The following is a 21,050-nucleotide window of genomic DNA, read 5'->3' as shown; positions in this document are numbered from 1 at the left end:
GGCTCGATTGCGGAGGTGACTTGCATTGCGAGGAGCACAGCTGGGAGAAGGAAGCGGGCCAAAGCCGGGGAGAGAAGCTCTTGTTCGCGGCCGGAGGAAGTTTGGCCTCGGCTGATTCCGTAAAGGAGGAAGAGGCCCGGGAGCGGCTGCGGCGATGGATGTTACCCAGCCCAAGCAGGAGCATCTCTTGGCCCTGAAAGGTACTCGCTCTCGCTTCCTCCGCTCCTTCGGGCCTGCGGCTGAGCAGCTGAAAAGCAAATACTACAAGGGACGAGGAGCAGAGAATCCAGCCCCGCTTCCTTTTTGCGGCGGCTCCCTTGGCCGCTGTTTTTAGGAGACCAAAGCGGGTGGGTCTTAGGCAATTAAAACCTGGGAGGGATCGGCAGGTGAGAGCGGTTCGTGGCCCAAAGCTAATTTGCAGGAGAAGTCGGGTATCCTTTTCAAAAGGTCGGTTCCTTATTCCACCTGCCAGGGCACGTTGTTGAATAAAGAGCTCGGAAAGTGATCCAGCCTCATTGGTTCAAGCCAGAGTGTGCACTCAGGAGGGGGAATCTCACAACGTTTTCAGATTTCTTTTACAAGCTTTCAGAGATGGGTGGTGTGTAAACATTTCTAAAGCAAGTGGGGCTGCAATATTATACAGCTGCTCCGGAAGTGAGCTTTGAAAAAGGGGGGGGGGGTGCCTGTTATCTTATCGTCAGCTCCCAGAAAATGGAACATTTCCTTGAACTAAAAAAAATTAAAATCTGTCAAACCTTAGATATAATCAGCTGCTAAAGAGGAAATCCCTTAATCCTTCCAATATATATCCTTTCTTTGTAACACAACACAAGCTATTTAGGAAAAAACCAAACCCATTTCTGCAACCTCAGATGGAAGAACAAGATTAATGGAACTAGTTCTCACCTGCTTCCTTGAAGTCTCAGTTGTGTGAGTTTACCACATGGAAAGATTCCGCTAAGGAAAAAATGGCCACTAAGAGTACTGGAAAAGCTGTGAAGGATGTGTGGAGAGTGCATTGATTGGGACCAGTACCTAAGCAATTGTTGAAATTAGAATCCTTCCTATCTCCTGTCCCAGTATCCCTTCAAGTTCTTACAAATAGTGAGTTGTTGAAAAAGGCAACTCTTTTGAAATAATTTCCTTATGGGGACGTGGAGTGTATGAACATCACAAAGCACAATCCCAATACACTTCTGTAGGCAGAAATGCTTTAAAGGCATTTCATTGCAATATATATTTCTGTAGTTGCCAGCAAGGAACACTAAATAGAGAAAGTACATATACAGTGTGGAGTAAATGCTCTAAAGAATTGCAGAGCAAGCAAGAAAAAAGGGGGACCTTCAAAGTAAGGACCCAAAGATGCAGATTTGTGGAAGAATGGTTGTCATTGGAGCATCCTTCCTGGGATCTCTTTTAAAACATTTTTTGCCTTCCTGCTTCTAAGGCTGAGAGAACTTTCCTCTGTGACAACACAAATAGCATAGACAGTACTTGGAACACTACCCAGTCTAAAATTGTGACCCCATGTGCATGCATACACTTCAGATGTTACCATGAACATGAATAATTTCAGTCCTCCCAGCTTCTCTTCCTCTTTTTTCAATTATTATCCTACTATAGTAACATTCCAACTCTGCTATCCTTCCTTCTTCTTAGGAGTCATAAGCAACAGCTACTACTGCTGTTGACAAAAGACAAAAGAAATTGTCATCAGGGCCACAGTGTGGAAGTAAAAGGGTTAACCCTCCACACACTGCAGCCCCTGTTCCTGATTCTCCCCCTTCTGTGACTGCTATTTATTTGTTTAGCAATAAAAATAAACAATCTGAAAAAGCAAACCAGTACAACAATAAATCTGATTTATATCACAACACCATGAGGATGAGAAAACATATCCAGTCCAGCAAAATGCTTGCTCAGATAGGGATGTCTACACGATGCAGCGTTGGCACCAGCTGAATCTGTGAGGGGAGGGCATTCCACAGTTGGGAAGCTGCTTTAGAGTTGGAAGGAAACAGTTATGCAATGCCGTGATATATGTTTAAGGCAACATGTTTGTTTGGCACTCACAGAAGTTCAGAAATTTGGTGCTGTATCACAGTTCCCTTACAGAAGGGCCATCTCACTTGTTTAATTTCTGTATTGGAGAAACTTATGTAGCATTCTGGTTTGAATTAGCAGTTGCAGCAAACCCAGATGTCTGACAGAAACAAAAAAACTTTAAGTCCAAGGGGGTGCTGTTGTGTTTTGGTTTTCCAACTGCATACGTTTGCAGCCCGTTACACTTGCTACAGCATTTTCTAGCAATAACTGCGTCAACATGATGGTGAATTTTAGTGGGGAAACTGCTAGCGTGTCTTATTACTTGCAATACTTCTGCTCTAGGTCCTGTTTTCTTCTGAACTGCACAGCACATGGCATGAAAAGATTCTTTTAAGTGATTATATCATTAGTGATGAAGCTGCTGTCCAAGAAATATTTAAAATAAGAACATGTGGATTCCTGTTGTACAAGCATGGAGGTGATTCTGCACTATCGAGCGTGGCAAAGGGACCCTGCAGCATTGCAAAGAATCGCAGAAGAGGCACTGAAAGAATTTCCTGTTAGGAAGCTCCCAAGTTTCATACCCTGGTTTCCAAATGACTTGCGTCAACTTCCCCTTAAACCTAAAAGAACCGCTCCAGTTATTTCTGGTGAAGAAGTAGAGCAAATGAAACAACATATTGCAGCCATAGAAACGGCTTGCAGCTCCCCATCTTATGACTGTACAGCAGGGCTTAAGGAATTTCATCCTGATGTAAAAGCTGGGAAGTGTTTGCAAGCTGAGCATGAAAGAAACAATTTTAGCAATTTGGAAAAGCAAACAGCAAGCAGCAATCAGAAGCTGAGAAGGTCTTGGAGTGTGTCTCTTCCCAACGCCAAGCTCAAAGACAAGATTCTTCCTTTATCTAGAGAACTGCAGAGCACTTTAGACAAATTAAAGCTCCATGCATTCTATAGAGCCCAGTGGATAATTGAACCATCTACATTTGGTAGTCAAACATTGGAGGACATTTGGGTAAAGCTCAACAAGATGATCAAACACAATGAACTGCCGTCTTGTAATGCTACGATCCAGAGATGTGAAGGGCAGATTTCAGTTTTTTGTGACATACTGTACTGTGAATATGTTGCCAACAACCTTAGAGAAAAATTAAACCTTTTGGGGAAAATAAATTTGTTTGTTCACAAATATGGAATCATACATAGTCTGTAGCTTTATAACAAGGCTTTCTGTGAAATGTTATATTTTAAATACACTTTGTTGCCTTACAATGTTTTTGAAAAAAATCGGGGGGGGGGCAGAAGGGGAGTAATTAGCTTATCCTGGACATTTTCCGTTTTATTTAAATTAGAAGCCCTCCTTGTAGATTTCTTTGCTCACGTAAAAAGAACTCATGCTTCTGAGCTATAGTAAGTCATGTTCTCTATATATGTACCCTTTGATTAGAGGATTGACTTTTTTCAGAGTATAGATTCATTGAAAATTAGAGGAAAAAGCAGGACATCTCAAGCAAACTGATCTCTACAAGACTGGATTATGCTTTGTTTTAAGTTCTCAAAAAGTCTGTGACTACTTAAGAAGATGTCCCTTGTAAAATGAATGCCCCTTGTAAGCCTGATGCAATGAATGAAATGACCTTCCACATTTGTTTGGAATGATTTGTCTAAAATTAATGAACAATAAAAAGAAAGGCTGCTGTGTTGGAGTAATAATTTCTAAACTTCAATTTTATGAAGTCCATCATGCTGATATATTTGTTTCCCTTTTTGTGTGTTTGGCCTACATTTTTGCTCCCTATAGATTGTAGTCACATAGGCAGTGGGCAGAATGTTGTCCTACTGGCCATTATGTTTTGTACTGAGGCAAGACTTCTTTGTGTTCTTAGCCCTTAGAAAATGTATGCCGTCTAAACATGGTCATTTGTAAGCAAATTCTATTGCAATCACATACCCTCCAACATTTCTTCGATGAAAATAGGAATGTCCTATTCTTTCTTCTTCTTCTTTTTATACCTCAGCATCTGACTGGGTTGCCCCAGCAACGGTGGGCTGCTTCCAACATATATAAAAACACAATAAAACTTTAAACATTAAAAATCTTCAGGGGTTGGATAACTCCATACCCTCCAATGTTTCTCTGATGAAAGTTGGGACATACTAAGCAGGACATAAAAGCAGGACATTTTGGGATCAAATCAGAAATTGGAACAGCTTCTGTAAATCCAGGACTGTCCCTGTAAAATAGGGACACTTGGAGGGTCTACAGTCAATAGTTTGCAGAGCCTGGTCCAGCCTTAATATCTACATTTGAATGAATGGGGAAAGCATTGGTTGACTGGAAACCTTCCCCCCGCCCCCCGTCTGCCTTAGGGGGAGTCAACTATCCTTTGGACCAAACAACTGCTTACAAATGGTACTCTCAACATGGTTGGATAAGGATCATTGCGGTTATGAGTATTGTGTTTTGTTAAAATGATTTTTGCAGTTATCCATGATTATCCTAAAACATTTTTTTTAAATATTATTGGTGGGATTTTTTAAAAAAATGGATATGCATGCTTTTTGTCTTTGCTCAAGTATCAGTGTGAACGAACACTTCCTGCATTTCTAGTTGTTTTCACATTAAGCCCAATTTCATCTCCTTTTCTTGTGCTCAGTACAAACAAACAAAATACATAAAACTTGGGCAGAATTCCAGGGACAAGGTACTATCCAAACAGGTCTTATGGTTCTTATTTTGAAGTTAAATATGTTGAGCTTCTAGTGAAGTCCTGGTGATGAAGTGTGTGATTAATGTGGAATTTGTTTTCTAAATTCACAGTAATGAGGTTGACCAAACCTACTTTGTTCACCAATATTCCTGTGACCTGTGAAGAGAGAGACTTGCCAGGTAAATTTTTTTATGGTGTTAAATAATACTCAAACTCTGGTAGATCTGCATATAGAGCCACATTGTTGTTAGATTTGTTGTTAAGCCAGCACGTACCTGAAAATACTGTACTTGAATGTGTGGAGTGTTCCTGAACAACACCAGTGTCAAATATTGTAGTTAAGTTAAAGCTCAGGGATTATGACCAGTAGTTTGCCTATGTGTGAACCAGCGCAATTGCGATACTTGATGAAACCTGGGTTCTATAGGAAACTTTTCTGCTAACAATGTGCAGGTTATTGCATGTTTCTCTCCATTGGCAGAGGCCTGTAGGAACACACTTATGCACCATCCCAAGCCCCCAGTCATCAGCATTGTGGGAGTGTGGGTGTGTTAGTACAGTCCTAGCAAGCTAAAAACTCAGCAATGTGGAATGATTGAAGTTCGCCACTATGCGGAGCACATGGACATTTCAGATCCCTTCTTTTTCAAACCAGAGTACAGAAACTTAAAATTTCTTTTAAAATATATATATATATTTATTAAGGGTTTAATAGTTACAGAATAAAGAAAGAAAAACAATAAAAACAATAAAAAGTTCACAATACATCAAAAATAAAAATAAAAAACTAAAAACAACACAGCAAAACAACAAGAGAAACAAAAACATTTAAAAACACATCCAGTATCTCTATATCTCTACCTTTCATTTACTTATATCGTCGACCTCCTCACACCTCCCTTTTTTGTATTCTTGTTCAATTAGCTATTTCAGCAAATCCTTTCCATCCATAAACTTAAAATTTCTTTTCCTTTTTTTTTGGTCATTTCATTTATTGCCATGTATGCCCACGTGGAATGCTTTCCCTGCAGCATCCCATAGAACTGAGAGACAAATACATGGAATCATAGCCTTTCAAAACAACAATAAAAATCAGAAGATCTCAGCTAGCAGGTCTTGCAAGAATTCATGAGAACTGGAGCCAACGTTTGCCAAGAAGTTTCTGGGTTGCTTTTCCTTCCAAAGATAGCAGATAAATTACTGTTGAAGGTTTTTTGGGGGGTTTTTTAAAAAAGAAACAATAAAGTTCACAGAACTATAAAAAGTCTGTTTAAACCGCTGTTTATGCATATTACAAAACTGCTTAGACTTGTTTGTTTAGAACTCTGCCATTTAGTATGGCAAAAAGATTAAATGTCCTTTCCTTCTAACAGGAATGCCACTTCACATGTATTTTCAATCGTATATTCAGTTGAAAATATATTAAAATAAGTTAAAAGCCAGTGGCTAATCAATTAAAACATTTAATTAGTTTATATAGAAATATCAATATAGTTGACCTGACGTATAATTTTATATTACTGCAGGAGATCTGTTTAACCAGTTAATGAAAGATGATCCTTCCACAGTAAAAGGAGCAGAAACATTAATGCTTGGGGAAATGTTGACTTTGCCTCAGAATTTTGGGTAAGAATTGTATATAGATGTGTAGATTTGTTGAGATAATTGTTTTATGATCTTTAGTCCTGTGCAGAACTGTCCTAATATTGTAAATACCAACATTTTCAGTTGTACTTGCTTCCAACGTAGAATGCTCTTAGGCAGGGGTAGGCAACCTAAGGTCCGTGGGCCGGATGAGACCCAATCGCCTTCTCAATCCGGCCTGCGGATGGTTTGGGAATCAGTGTGTTTTTACATGAGTAGAATGTGTGCTTTTATTTAAAATGCATCTCTGGGTTATTTGTGGGGCATAGGAATTTGTTCATTTCCCCCCCCCCCCCAATATAATCCAGCCCACCACATGGTCTGAGGGACGGTGGACCGGCCCACAGCTGAAGTAGGCTTAGGCCACAGTCCTAAGAGCAGGGGTCAGCAACCTATCTTCCTTGTTCTTCCTATGGATAAAGTCTATTATTATTCTTTATTTCCTCCTGCCACAAACTGTTTCCAAGGGCCTCTTGCGTTACAGGGTTAGGAAGCCATCTATTATGGTTTCTAACTTTGACTCAGTGGTACCTCTGAGTAAACAGTCATTGGATGAAGCATGAAGAGATCTTTACTGTTAAACAGAATTGGTGAGTTAAAAGTAAAGCTAGCAACTACCAGACCCTGATTTTGAATATAAGAACAGCCCTTCTGCTTTTGACTAAAGCTATTTAGTCCACCATCCCCTTTCCCACAGTGACCGATCAGATAGCTATGGAAAGCCTGCAAGCAGAATGTAAGGACAGTACTTCTTTCCCACTCTTGATTCCCCAGACAGTGGCATTGCCTATGAACCTGGAGGTGTCATATAGCCATCATGTTATCCTTATCTTCCACGCATGAATCTGCCTAATTCCCTTTTAAAATCTACACAACATACTCATATACACATCCATGCTGTGTGCCTTAGTTAGCTCAGACTAGCTTACTTATTTTAATTTTGTTTGTTCTTGTCAACACTCTGCTGTGCTTAGGCACTATGTTAAGTACTGAAACCATAAGATTGTCTTCAGAGGTTTTGAGCCATGTGCATGCAATATCATCAATGCTAGAAGATGCAAACACGGAACTATAAATATGGCTTTCTTGGTACAATTGTTAAAAGTGGGCAATAATAGATTTTAGAGATGTATTCAAAGCAATGGTTTTAACAGTTCTCTTTTCTCCTCCCTTCTTGAACAGAAATATATTCTTAGGAGAGACATTTTCCAGCTACATCAGTGTACATAATGACAGTCACCAAGTGGTAAAAGATATTTTGGTAAAGGTATGTTTGATCTTATCAAGTAGTTTTAAGTGTGTTTTTAAGGTAATTAATCAGTTAACAATTTTCTAGTTGAAGGAAACTTTGAACAAAAACAACGGGGGTGTATCTAAAGGTAACAGGGTAAATTGTAAAAGGCATATTCTTTTTGCTTGCTATATATTTTTGAGGCAGTCTGAAAGTAGGTTTGTTCTGCACTTTTCTTACCCTCTCCAAGTATATTCCAATAGAAAGTTCTACTGTACAACCACAATCGTGCAAGAGAACATTATGAGTACATGTTAAGCTTTCGGGATGCTCAGGCATCACATCTTCTCAGTGGTCTGTGTCCAGATTTTTAATGAATGCCTTGGGGAGGATGGAATGTAAAACCAGTTAAAGCAATGAAAAACTATTTTCAATAATAAAATTCAACCTCTCTTTTATTGAAGAGTTTTTTGTTCTTAATTCCAAGGCTGATCTACAGACAAGTTCGCAGCGTTTAAACCTTTCAGCCTCTAGTGCTGCAGTGGCAGAACTCAAACAAGACTGTTGTATCGATGATGTAATACACCATGAAGTAAAGGAAATAGGAACGCACATGTAAGACACATTATACTTCCCCCCCAATTCATAAGGTTGTATCTAAAGGTAGCTTGCCAAAGGCAGGACACGTGCTTGTTGCCAATCCCTCCTTCCCAATGTGTCTCCCACACTCCAAAAAAGCCTTTCGAAAGATATGGGGAACTCCTGGAACAGTATAGGATATGGCGCAGAGAGAGCTGCAGTTGGTCCCGTGGGGAGTGGTGCCTTGCATTAACAGAAATGTTTCTGGTAGTCTAAAACCATCTAAACTTAATTTAGTTTTTCCCATTCTGTAAAAAAAAAAAAAAATTACCAAATGTGTTCAGAAATCTGAAGGAGATGAATTGCAAATTTGCATCATTTGCTCCATTTCCCCATTCTCCTCCCAACCTGGAAACACAAGCAAGACTGAAAAGTAGTTAAACCCCACTGAATCATTTGTCTCTTTCAGCTTAGTGTGTGCGGTAAGCTACACCACACAGACAGGTGAGAAGATGTACTTCAGAAAGTTCTTCAAATTTCAGGTATTAAGCTGACATAGCTGGCAGTGTTGACTGTGATTGAAGATATCTAGCCCTTGTGTATCTCTCTGTCTCTTCTATGCTGCCCGTGCTTGCAACTTTTCCCAGAATTTATCTGGGGCAAATTTGGTGGTGCAGTTGTTGTTAAGGTTTCTTTTAATGTTGGGTTTGTCAGTACAAGTTCGCATCAGCGTCAAAGTGAAGTGCAAGAGAGGCTAGTACCGTAATGTCAATCAGAAGTCCCCCCAGCAGCACCTTCTAGGTCCATCCCTCTAGAAATGACCAGAGCTATCGTAGCACCATGTTTTCCAAGTTGAACCCCAGAAGGTCAATAGAATCAGTAGCCACTGAGAGGTCCAAGAGTACCAGCAGGGCTATTCTCTGTCAGTCCACTCCTTAGCATAGGTCATCTACCAAGTTGTCTGTAAGCCAAGTCAGAGACAGAATGGAATTAATCCAGAATGAATGAATGGATGATGGTAGGTAGGTAGATATGGGTAAAGCTGCAGAAACCAGGGATGCCAGTACCTCACAGAGTTTAGAAGTGGGGAACCTTATCTGGGTCCTGTCCTGGTAACTTTAAAAATAACCAAGTGAAGAGTTTTGATTTGGAAGTTTGGTTTTTAGGGTAGAAACTCCAGAACAGCGTTACAGAAAACACCTTCTGAGGAGTGAGGTGTCTGTACACAGAGGAATCAGGTATCATAAGGATATGGGGTTCCTGTGCCTTTTAACAGCTACATAATGGGCAAAAAATGAAGACATGAAGTTTTCCTTGCATGAAATTGCAGAGATGAAGGTAGTGGCATCTGCCGAATTTCTGCCTGTCACGCAGCTGTCAAGGGTATAGTTGCCCAATCATAAAGTTGTGAAGATATGGCAGGTAGCAAACGTAGAGTTAAATAGTAGCTACTACACAGGTGACCCTTGTTGAAAACATAGCTAAATTTCAGTATGGTTCCAGAGGTGAAGGTGCAGAGCGCTACTGCTTGCTTCTGAAACTGCAGGTGCTCCTCTCGTCTCTTGCTCTCTTGTTTCCGGGAGGAGCAGGGAAGGAGCAAAGCACCTCTGTTTTTAGTAACATGCACAAGTATTCCCATATACTTCACTATGATTTAAAGGTGAAACTCTTGCATTAAAGTGGCATGCAAACAAATTATTTAATAAGAATAATTTAAGTCTATTTGCACTCTGTCTTGATTTCAGGGTCAGAATCGCTGATATGCAAATGAAAAGATTTTATTTATTTGTCGCGTATATAACACCTGATAATTGATATGCTTTGCTCCTTTAATTAGAAAGCTTAGCCAGCAATTGATAGTGTAATTGCTTGCAGCTTATTTGCCCCTGGCTGACTTCCTTCCAACAGCAGAAGCTGGGGGAAAAGCAGCATTTCTTAATTAAAGCTTGTGGAAATTAAAACTGCTAATTTTGAAATGCATCATTATATTAAAGATTATGATTGTGACCTATATGACACTCTGGTATAAAAATAACCTTTGTGGGAGAGGTTTTTTGCCATGCTACTGTAAAATCCTTTTACCTGATCAAAATGTGGAAGCGTCTGTAGACATAGGAAAGAAAAAGTGGGATGAGTAAGCTGGGTTCTTCCACTGAAGTAAATTTTGGGGTTTGCTTATATGGACGCAAGTGGAACACTTCAAGTTAACAACTTTACTTTTGAAATACTCAGGAGCAGGTAGTACTTAGTGTTGATGAAGGAGTTTGATAAATCTCCCTTTAGTATTTATTCTTTTTTCAAACAGGTCCTCAAACCGCTAGATGTGAAAACAAAGTTCTACAATGCTGAGGTAAATCCAGAATATTGTATTTAGTGCTTGGTGTCCAAAATTCTGAACAGGCTCTTAGTGAAAACTTGTTATATTGCGAATTAAAATGGTGGTTCTTTTTCAGGATTATAGATCTAGATCTCCCATTTGAGATATAATAGGCCCATTTCATTATCTGTTCTGTTTAACCCAGACAAATAAACAGAACTTTCTCACCTGGCAAAGCATTTTTAAATTATTCCTTTCTACATAATATTAATCTTTTCTCTTTTAGAATTGACAGGTGTTGGCAGTTTGAACTTAAGCACTTTTTATTAGCTGGAATAACCACAAAATAGAAAAAGACAAAAATGTGGGGAGATAAACTTAGGAAAATAGAGCTGAAAGGATTGTTTGAAAACTAGGTGAAGGAGTGAATGTGTTTAACTGTACTTACAGTATTTTTTATTTTATTTTTTTAAAAAAACCAAGTTGTATGTTAAAAGCTACCAAGAAACTACAAAATACCCCAAAGGGCATGCTAACAGTGGAACAGAGTCCATCAGAAAGTGGTGGACTCTCCTTCCTTGGAGGTTTCTAAGCAGAGCTTGGATGGCCCTCTGTCAGGGATGCTTTAGTTGAGATTCCTGCATTGCAGGGAGTTGAACTGGGTAACCCACGGTTTCCCTTCCAACTCTACAAATTTTTGTATGCCAGCTATAGAAAATGGCTGCCTAGCTGTTACAGCTTTGGAAAAATATAATGATCTTGCCCTCTTTCCTGGCCGAGGGTGAGGAATACAGGTGAGTAAAAATCTACACCTTGCTCTCCTTCTCACTTTAATCTCTCCATTTGTCATTGCCATCACCATTTGGGGAAAATGTGGCTGCATATTTAGTTATAATCCATTTTAAAAACATTTGTTTCATTATCAACTGGATAAATTTGTGGTTCATATTTAGTCAAAAAGGCAGCTACCTTATTGAAAAACGGGCATTATTGATGTTAAGTAAACTAATACTAGGTGATATGCCAGAGTAGAATTACTTATCAGGTCTGTGTGATGGTAATGCAGTGGGTGTGGATTTCCCCATCGCTGCATCTCCATCCTGAGATAGGTGCAACTTGATGAGGACCTTTGGGTCTTAAAGGCACAGTGCCTCTGACAGAGATGTTCTGCAAGTGCACTTGTGCCAGTGATGGGATTGGTAATTCCCTGAGTTGCTGGCCAAACAATATTTAAAGATACCTAGCATAAAGGGGTTGGGGGAATTGATAAATGTAAAGGTTGTTATGGTACCGAATTAAGCTTTTGAAGAAAGGCAATTCATTGGGAGGTGCATTTTAGCACTTGTCCTTTTCCAATGGTGCTTTCAATTTTCTTGCAGCTTGTTAATTACAATGGGAGGTTTTGTTATAGGACGATGTATAAATACATGCAGTTAATATGCAGACTGGCTCAATTTAAAACCTGAGAGTCATCAGTAAACAGGTTTCCATCCCGTATTTAAGAATTTGTGCATTAAGAGAATATTTGTAAGATTAACGGGTCCTCAGTTTTCCCCCCATATGGAAGTATTCAGCCAAGTAATGGACTTCTTCTGTGAGCATGTACTGGTTTACCATTGTGTTCATTGTGCACTCCCTGTGTTTGCCATTTCACATAATTTATTTCTTCATTATACCATATGCTGACATGGTCTTATTTAGAAATAAGATTTCTTAGTAGTGAGCCTTTTATTTTTATTGCCAGTTTACATTTCTCTCTTACTAATGCTGTCTTGTTTAGAAAGTACCAAAAAAATGCAGAAAGATGCATTTTATTTGAAACTTAGTTGTCCTCCTTTTTTTCTTTAACATTTAACCCTAATTTCTCTAATGTTTTCTTTTTTATTTTCCCATTAGAGTGACCTCAGTTCTGTGGTAATTTTATTTATTATTTATAAATATGTATGCTTGTCTTCTGTTTGTCTTTCTGCCTGTTACTAACATTATTTGGAAAACATAATGGAAAAGCAATGTTTGTACACACAGATATTGGCTTGTTTCCCCTTTCCCCCCATACTATCTCTCTCCTTGCATCCATTGTTTAACAGTATTTTGCAGTTCAGACTTCTGTACTGAATAAATATTTCAGTAAACTACTGTGACTAGGAGCAACAATGATATTCCTAGAGGCATACTGTTGAGGCTACAAAAGCACATGGGCCGGGCTATTTTTGTTGCAATTTCTGTTGGGAGCACATGTTTCATTGGGCAAAAATTCAGTTTTCTGCAAATCTTTTGAAACATTTATTTTTTTACATAAGAACAGCTCTGCTGGACCAGACCAAAGTTCAGCATTCTGTTCTCAGTGCCCAGCCAGATGCCTATGAAAAGCCCCCAAGTAGAACATGAGCATAATAGTACTTTCCCAGCTGTGAACCTCAGCAACTCATATTCGGAGATCTGTTGTCTCTGACGCTGAAAGTGTGATTTGTCATGAGTGACTAGAGTGGGGTGTCATGGTCTGGAATAGTTCTGGGCCTGTCTGATGATTCACAAAGCCAGAATGAGTTATGCAAAAAGAAAATTAAAGTTGTATAAGAAATTGCATGAAATTGAAGGTATTGGGTTGGAGGCCAATCTATCCTTCTGCATGCAGAAAGTATTTTCCATTCCCAGAAGGGCTTTTACAGTACAAGCTAGAATGTCATGTGAACAAGTGAAATGAAATTCAGTGGCTATAAAATCTCTTACACAAGCCTAGTATTAGATTTGTTCATCACTTCCACAGCTAAGGAAGTCTCAAGTTTACTTATAATTAAAGCAAAATAAAAGACATAGCAAATGTATCCATTAAGGCAACACTGCATGCTAACCATGTACATCCGCAATAGTCAATTGTAAGCAAGAATATCTTCTCTCCTCCATTGAGGTGCTAAGAGTCTACTAGATCAAATGCAAGCTTCCTTGAGGAGAGTGTTGCACAAGCTGGAGGCTACCATTGGAAAGACCTGTTATCTCATTGCTACCATCTTAGCATCTCTTAAATGGGAGCACACAGAGAAGGACCTTGGGTTATCTTTAAGAGTCCCAAGTAGGTTTATATGTGGAAAGACCATTCTTGAGGGTATGGCCCTCAAAAGCAATTTTTTAAAAAATCATTTAATTGACTAGTATAGCACTTCACAAAATTCTGCTAGTGCCTATTTTCCTTCCAATGTGTTGTGCAAATTTCCTTACGTAATTTATATATTTTTCACTATTTGGAATAGTGGTCTTTACCTGGTCGTGTTTCTTGTGTTTGGTGGTATAAAAGTACACAGAGCCTTGCATGTAGGCTTGTTTCATATTAAATCATGGCAACATTTCTGTTATCTGCTGTTTTTGTGAAGACACTGGATGGGAGGAGAGAGACAAGATAGTTCACATCTTTCTTTATATGTTTATTAAAACTCTTTTCAAATTTATGAATGCATGTGGCAGTGAGTCTAACGGTGTAATTGCAGTTCAGATCTTAATGTGTGTGCTATAATAATCCAGGAAATTTGCTGTGAAGCGCTCCGATCGAATCATGCTATTGAGACTAATCATGAGAGTGAGACTAATCAACCCCTGTGTCATTGTAAGCTACCTTGCTTTTTCATTATGCTGCTTGGTTTTGTTTTCTTCCCTCAACTTGGCTCTTGCTAAATTTCTGGTGGTTGCTGTTTTAAAAGACACTGATGGGAAATTTGGAAAACACAAAATGTAAGCAATGGATTTATGGGATATTCTTTCAGAAGAGTAGAAAAATATTAAATCCCTAGTGCTAGAAAACATGATAGTACTTACGGTTTTTAAAAAAAAATTAAAAGCAAGATAACTGAATTTTATTTGTCATTGGTGTTTTGCTTGAATACATAATACTCCCCTCCCTCTAATCTGAGAAGACAAGAAGCTGCTGCTTCTATTTTACAACATGCACTACCTTTTTTTAAATACAGTTAATAGGCCCAAATTAACCAAAAGTACAGATCTAATACAGTGTTAGGTGACATCAGCATAACATGATAACCCCAGAAAGACAATTTCTAGGACAGTAAAGATCAAACCTTTATTCACCTGTTGCTTTTTGGTCTTCTCAGCCACTGACAGGAATTTTTCCGCTGCCAAAGAGACTCCAGGGATTTTGTCTAATAGGTAATTTACCTAAAAGTTTGTTGATCTCCCAGCAAAGAGCCTGAAAGGGAGTATTTCTGTTTTAGATTAACCACTGTTTAAGAATCAGACAATATTCTAAACTGTGGCTAATCTTACAGTGGTTTGAAATGAGCCAGCTTCACAAATTGTGGCTTGCTTTCACTAACTATAGTTAGAATCAACTACCGTTTGTCCAGGTTTGTGAAAAACAGAAATGAAAGCTGCTGGAGGGGGAAGGAGTAGTATGTGAGCCGGAGGCTTTCTGCACATTGTAAAACTAAGCTAATGTCTGACCCACTAATTGCCTTTTGATGGCCCTCCAAAAAACATGGAATGTGAGAGTTTGGAATTGTTTAACAGTTTGCCACCACTAGTCAACATCCAGTTCCAACTCAACTTTTGATAAACGGTGGAAAATAGGTATGGGGCTATCCTGTTTTCAGTTACAAAAGCCAAGTATGCCCCTTTTTCTTGATGGGATTTTCCATTTTACACAGGGCCTCCACATGCCTGTAATCAGATATGATGTTGGAGCCTTTGATTGAGTGGCTCCCATCGTTCCTCCCCTGCAGGCATCCCTTTGATTGTCAGCAGGTTTTGATTGCAGCTTTGAACTGCCAGATACGTCACACTGCTTTGCAGGACTGAGATCTTGCAGAGACATTCAAACAGATCACATTTGTACCATGTCCCCGGTTAAGGGATATGCAGTTGATAATTGCATCAAGTTCTTTACTTCTTGAGATGGGAAGGACACTAGGTGTCTTAGAACCAGAAATAAGGTTGTTGATGTAGTAGAATATTAAGCTCTGTGCCATTATGAAAGTTTATAGCAGAGACTAGAGCAGTTCTTAGGTCAATGTGAACAGTTTTTGTAGCATGCCTCCAAACCCCTGTAACAGTTCATACACTTAAAAAACACCTATTAACAATATTTTCTTTGTATGCAGCCTGGTGCATCATTAATCTGGCATGGCATGTGTCTGTTGTGCATTGCACTCATTTTACATTTATAAAGTGTTATTTCTTTCCTTTTAAAAGAAAATCTGAATTGATGTGGACCATTGGAGCTCAGCTTGCAAGTCCCGTTTAGGCCATATAGACACTACCTTAGAATAGGAAAATATGACAAAGTTTTCCCAAATCCATTGTTCAGCACTATTCCAGTTGACTAACATTTTTGCTTCTACTGCTCTCTGTTGGGATAAAGACTTTTCTCGCATTTAATGACTGTTACTTTTGATTTTCAGGCATGAACTAACTGCGTTTGTGGTTTAATGTTTTTCAAACACTTGAGATGCTGGAGCGTTTTGTCAGTTGAGATTATTTTTTTATTTAGGCATTTTCTCTGCTCTTTTAGACTGATGAAGTATTTCTGGAAGCTCAGATTCAGAATATCACAACCTCTCCAATGTTCATGGAGAAGGTGTCACTGGAACCTTCTATTATGTACAACGTAGCAGAATTAAATGCAGTCAACCAAGGTGAGGACAGGTAAGGGCCTTATTTGCTTCTTCAGACTGTACTGGCTACAGTCACGCATCATGGTGCTTGTGTCTTCATGTACCAAAAACTGAAGCTGTACGTGCACTGATGAAACTGTTCTTGCAAATGGACGCTCTTTGCTGTGGTTCCTTGTATTATGGGCCCAGAGAACAGTCATACCTTGGTTCTTGAACGCCTTGTGACTCGAATGTCTTGGCTCTCGAACCCCGCAAAGCAGGTGTTCTGGTTTGCAACTTTTTTGGAAAGCTGAATGTCCGACACGGCTTCTGCGGCTTCCAATTGAGTGCAGGAAGCTCCTGCAGGAAGCTGCACCTTGGTTTTCGAATGTTTTCAGAAGTTGAACAGAGTTCCGGAACAGATTCTGTTCAAGAACCAAGGTACGACTGTATAATTTTTGTGCCATACTGCTTACTGGGTATCTTGATGACCTTGCTACTTTTGCTTTTAATTTCAAACATTGGCATATACCTCAATTCATTTTCTATGAACTCTCTTAATTATCACCACCATTTGTATCAAGATTACTGTAGAATATAGTCTAGTGTAGTATAGCAAAACAGGTGGTCTAGCCAGTTTGAGGCCTCCCCCATTCCTACATTCCTCCCTTCCAAACTTTCGCAAAAACATCTTGCTTGCCTTTTAATTTTTTTTCTCTGCTAAGCCTGATTTCCTTAAAACTTCTGAAGGCAGGCTACTTTCTTTCTTAACTGAAAATGCTTTCTTAACTGAAAAAGCCAACCCAAAATTGAATCTGATAGCCAATCCAGAATTCACTGGATTTTTGTCAAAAAGTCCAATTTTGAGGTTCAAGCTAAGGTAAACCTGCCCCTTCTCTTCCAGTGTGTCAACATTTGGTTCAAGAACGTATCTGCAACCCATGGATACTCGACAGTATCTTTACTGTCTTAAACCAAAGCAAGAGTTTGCAGAGAAAGCTGGCGTTATTAAAGGTGTGACAGTCATTGGAAAGCTGGATATAGTATGGAAGACAAACTTGGGCGAAAGGGGAAGGTTGCAAACCAGTCAGCTCCAACGAATGGTAAGTATTTTTCAGAAGATTCTCTTTAAAGACAGAAGGGAAATAGTGAAGAGCCTGTGCAGATACAGTTTACCTCTGAATATCAGGTGCTGGGAGGAAAATTTAGAAATTGTAAAAACAATATTGGAGTAAATAGACGTTGATGTGATCCATTGGGATTCTTCCCAAGTTCTCATTAATATTACAATTCATAAGACCAGAAATATATATACAGCACTTTTGCTGGAACATAGAACAGACTGTTTTCAGCGCTCCCCACCCCAAATACGGAATTTGATTCCAAGTGAGATCGGGTATATTTCCTCCCTTGCTAGCTGTAAACATGCCTTTTTTACATCATTTTTTTTTAATCAGGGTCTTTGGGGCCAATGCTAATTACCGTATTTTTTGTTCTATAAGACACACCAGACCACAAGACGCACCTAGTTTTTGGAGGAGGAAAACAAGAGAAAAAAAATCTGAATCTCAGAAGCCAGAACAGCAAGAGAGATCGCTGCGCAGTGAAAGCAGCAATCCCTCTTGCTGTTCTGGCTTCTGGAATAGCTGTGCAGCCTGCATTCACTCCCTAAGACGCACACACATTTCCCCTTACTTTTTAGGAGGGAAAAAGTGAGTCTTATAGAGCAAAAAATACGGTATTTGGGGAATGACCATAGCTCAGTGATAGAGCACCTGCTTTGCATGCAGAAGGTTCTAGACATCACCAGGCACAGCTGTGAACGTCCCATCTGAAATTTGCTTTTGGTCAGTGTTGACAATACTGCACTAGATTGACCAATGTCCTGACTCATTCCAAGGCAGCTCCCTCTTTCATGCTGCTCTTTGAGAACTAGATGGCTTATTTTGTTGTTACGCTGGCTTGTATGTTCCTGGGATGAGAGTGCCATAACTTGTTTTACTACTGAATGTTGTGGATTAATGTTTGTCTGTGGTGGTAAACTGCTTTGCCAAGTAACTTTGCCTAAAAAGTGGTCTAAACCTGTTTAATTAAATATCAACATATGGTTAAATAGAACACTTCTTGAAAGCGGTGGCTTGTGCACTCATAAGGAGAAAAGGCTGTAGAGGTTTTACTCAAGAGTAGACCTATTGAAATTAATGCACCTAAATCATGTTCTTTAATCTCAGTGGGTAAAACTTACTTAAATGCTATCCAGAATTGTACTGTAAATCTCAGTTTTTATGTTTGCTTTCTGAAGATGTTTGAGGTTGCTCCTGTTCATAAAAATCCAAATGAGGACTCCCAAGTACATCAGCATAAACATGAAATTTGTAATGTTACATAAACTCCTCCAGAATGTCATCCTATGATTCACTTGTGGTGCCCTTCAGATGTTGTTGTGAATTATAACTTCCATCAGTCCTAGCCACAATAGCCCATTGCTGAGGATGGTAGAAAGTGGAATCCATCGGAAGGGGACCACAATGGCCATTTCTACTCTAGTACTACTGCTTGTCTCGTCTCCCCACCCCCAGCCTCCCTCTCTCTCTCTCTCTCTCTCTCTCTTGGTGTGGGTGTACCTTGCTAAACTTTTAATGCTTTCTTAGGCTCCAGGTTATGGTGATGTCAGGGTTTCGTTGGAGACAATTCCGGACACTGTAAACCTGGAAGAACCGTTTGATATTACATGTAAAATAACAAACTGCAGGTAATGAAATTACTTCCCCTCCTGCCATCTCTATTTTTTAAGAATTGTAGTTTGAACTGCTTACCGTTTCCAGTCAAAGGGGTAGGTTTTGTAGAGATAATTCACCCAATGTTTTAGATGTATTAAAATACTGCTTGCATTCAAGGTTTTCCTTACTGCAGGAATATATAATTACTTTTAAGGTGATGGAAATGGTTTGTTTTTTTAAATGAACATTCCTAGATATATATAATTCTGCCCCTCACTTGCTGAGATACAGTGGACAAAACAGATTTTAGAATTCCAAAAATATTTGTGGTTTTTATTGAGGGAGAGGAGACAGAGGCAGTGACCTAGTTGGTCCTATGTGCTGAAAAAGATGTGTGTATTTGTATTATATAAGGACTTCATTTTTAAGCCATTTTATTTTAAAAACCATTTATTTTTAATAATCAGAATAATAAAAATAATTTAAAAGAAATACATGTTTTAATTATCATGCTGGCTCCTGTTGGGCAATTACTAAGTGCAGGTTTGTTGGAAGCATTAAATGATTTAACCACCGTATGCATCACCCTGTAACCTTTTCTTTCTAACCATAGAAAGAAGGCAGCAAAGAAAAAGAAAAACACATGAACTGGTGTGAACTGGCCCTTAGACAAATTGAGATCTATGTTAATTTATTATTCTTTTCCATCCAGCAGTGAAAGAACCATGGATCTGGTTTTGGAAATGTGCAACACTAATTCCATTCATTGGTGTGGGGTGTCAGGAAGGCAGCTGGGCAAACTGCACCCCACTTCATCCCTACACTTGACACTTACGCTGCTTTCATCTGTGCAGGGACTACAGGTAAGATCTCCCGCTTGGGCATTGAAATCCTATATGGGGTTGGAGGGAGTAGCTGTTGGACTTGTGTCTGTAATGCAAAAGGCTGGGGTATGATTTCCTTTCCTCTGTCCCCTGTCCTTTAAAGGGCAGACCACCTTCTCCACCCCATGGAGGGAAACTGAAAAATCCAATCGCCCTGGAATATCTTTCCAAGAATGGCGGCATGGGGTCCTTATAACCTATATAAGGTGATACTGTTGAGTTATAGGGCTCTTACGACCAGTTCAGAAGCCTGTTAGGTTTCACATTGTCAATCTTTTTTTCTCCCCCTTTCATTTTAGACTGTCTCTGGCTTGAGATTAACAGACACCTTTCTGAAGAGAACGTACGAGTATGATGATATTGCACAAGTCTGTGTAGTTTCTTCCAAAATAAAAGAAAACTGAAAGTGAACCCTTTTCGTTTTAATATTTCCTATTTTGGTTTTTGGACCCAACCCTCTGGAAATTTACTACAACCATCTGCAATCCAAAAAAGAATTTCTTTATTTAACTGCCCCTTTGGAATTCAATCTGGCATCTTTGGAATGTTTTTAAAAAACAGTTTATTTGTGAAGAGCCAACCATATGTATTTTAAACTATTTGGAAATAAAGCCCTTAGTCCAATTATGCAGCTGCCCTAATTATTACTTGTATAACTCATTTAATGATACTTGCAACATGGCATGTAGTATCTGGATAAATGACTCTTAATCTGTATTGAGGAAGAGTGGAAACTATTTCATGCACGCTGATGTTCATAGGAAAAGCAGTGGCTAATTCCCAATCTCGCACCCTACATTAAAACAGGATTCTCTACATCTAGAAATACAGCATATTTTACAAATGTTTTTGGTGGTCATATATTAGGGATTTAATTCACCATGTAATAAAGAGGTGTGGGGAACCAGGGTGATCTGAGTACAGAGTCAGTGAAGCGCCATTTGGACCATAAGAGCCATTCAAACCGAACATCCATCTGGTCCAGGGATGGGGAATCCTGTTGCTGGACTACAACTCCCATCATCACCAACCAACAGCTATGCTAGCTGGGCTGATAGGTGTTGAAGACCAACAACATATAGCAGGTCCCATGCTCCCCATCCCTGATGTAATCCAGCATTCTATTCACAGTAAACAACCAGATGTCTCTGGAAAGTGTGCTAGTGGCACTTGGAGGCAAGAGTTCTCTGGAGCTATTACTCCCCAGCAACTAGTATCTGTACTTAGAAGCATGCTGTCTTTTAACTTTGGAGGCTGTGTACAGTTTGAAGGCTGCTGCAACTACTTTGCAAGGCACTGTAGGGATGAAATAGCTCAGATT

At 39.3% G+C, this 21,050-nt stretch overlaps 2 protein-coding genes across 5 annotated transcripts; both read left to right on the top strand.

Annotated features, from left to right (window-relative positions):
* Positions 1 to 59: 59 nt before the first annotated feature.
* TRAPPC13 (trafficking protein particle complex subunit 13) lies at positions 60 to 20,356 on the top strand. 4 transcript variants are annotated; one of them, XM_028748843.2, is made up of 13 exons: positions 60 to 200; positions 4,868 to 4,936; positions 6,284 to 6,383; positions 7,584 to 7,668; positions 8,120 to 8,247; positions 8,681 to 8,753; positions 10,517 to 10,561; positions 12,425 to 12,442; positions 16,044 to 16,177; positions 17,030 to 17,228; positions 18,777 to 18,877; positions 19,561 to 19,708; positions 20,029 to 20,356. In XM_028748843.2, the coding sequence occupies exons 1-13, from the start codon at positions 155 to 157 to the stop codon at positions 20,131 to 20,133; spliced, it is 1,251 nt and encodes a 416-aa protein (XP_028604676.1). In that variant the 5' UTR covers positions 60 to 154; the 3' UTR covers positions 20,134 to 20,356. The 4 variants fall into 4 exon arrangements, with proteins under 4 accessions (XP_028604676.1, XP_028604675.1, XP_028604678.1 ...); XM_028748842.2 differs by having other exon boundaries at positions 19,558 to 19,708; XM_028748845.2 differs by lacking the exon at positions 12,425 to 12,442.
* SHLD3 (shieldin complex subunit 3) lies at positions 65 to 3,745 on the top strand. Its single transcript, XM_028748850.2, has 2 exons — positions 65 to 200; positions 2,389 to 3,745. Exon 2 carries the CDS (start codon positions 2,519 to 2,521, stop codon positions 3,257 to 3,259), a length of 741 nt encoding a protein of 246 aa, XP_028604683.2. The 5' UTR covers positions 65 to 200; positions 2,389 to 2,518; the 3' UTR covers positions 3,260 to 3,745.
* Positions 20,357 to 21,050: the final 694 nt, after the last annotated feature.

This window comes from Podarcis muralis, chromosome 11, assembly GCF_964188315.1.
Source record: "Podarcis muralis chromosome 11, rPodMur119.hap1.1, whole genome shotgun sequence".
NCBI classification, from domain to species: Eukaryota; Metazoa; Chordata; class Lepidosauria; order Squamata; family Lacertidae; genus Podarcis; species Podarcis muralis.
The sequence above is the reverse complement of the archived record's forward strand: the minus strand, read 5'-3'. Positions and strand labels throughout refer to the sequence as shown.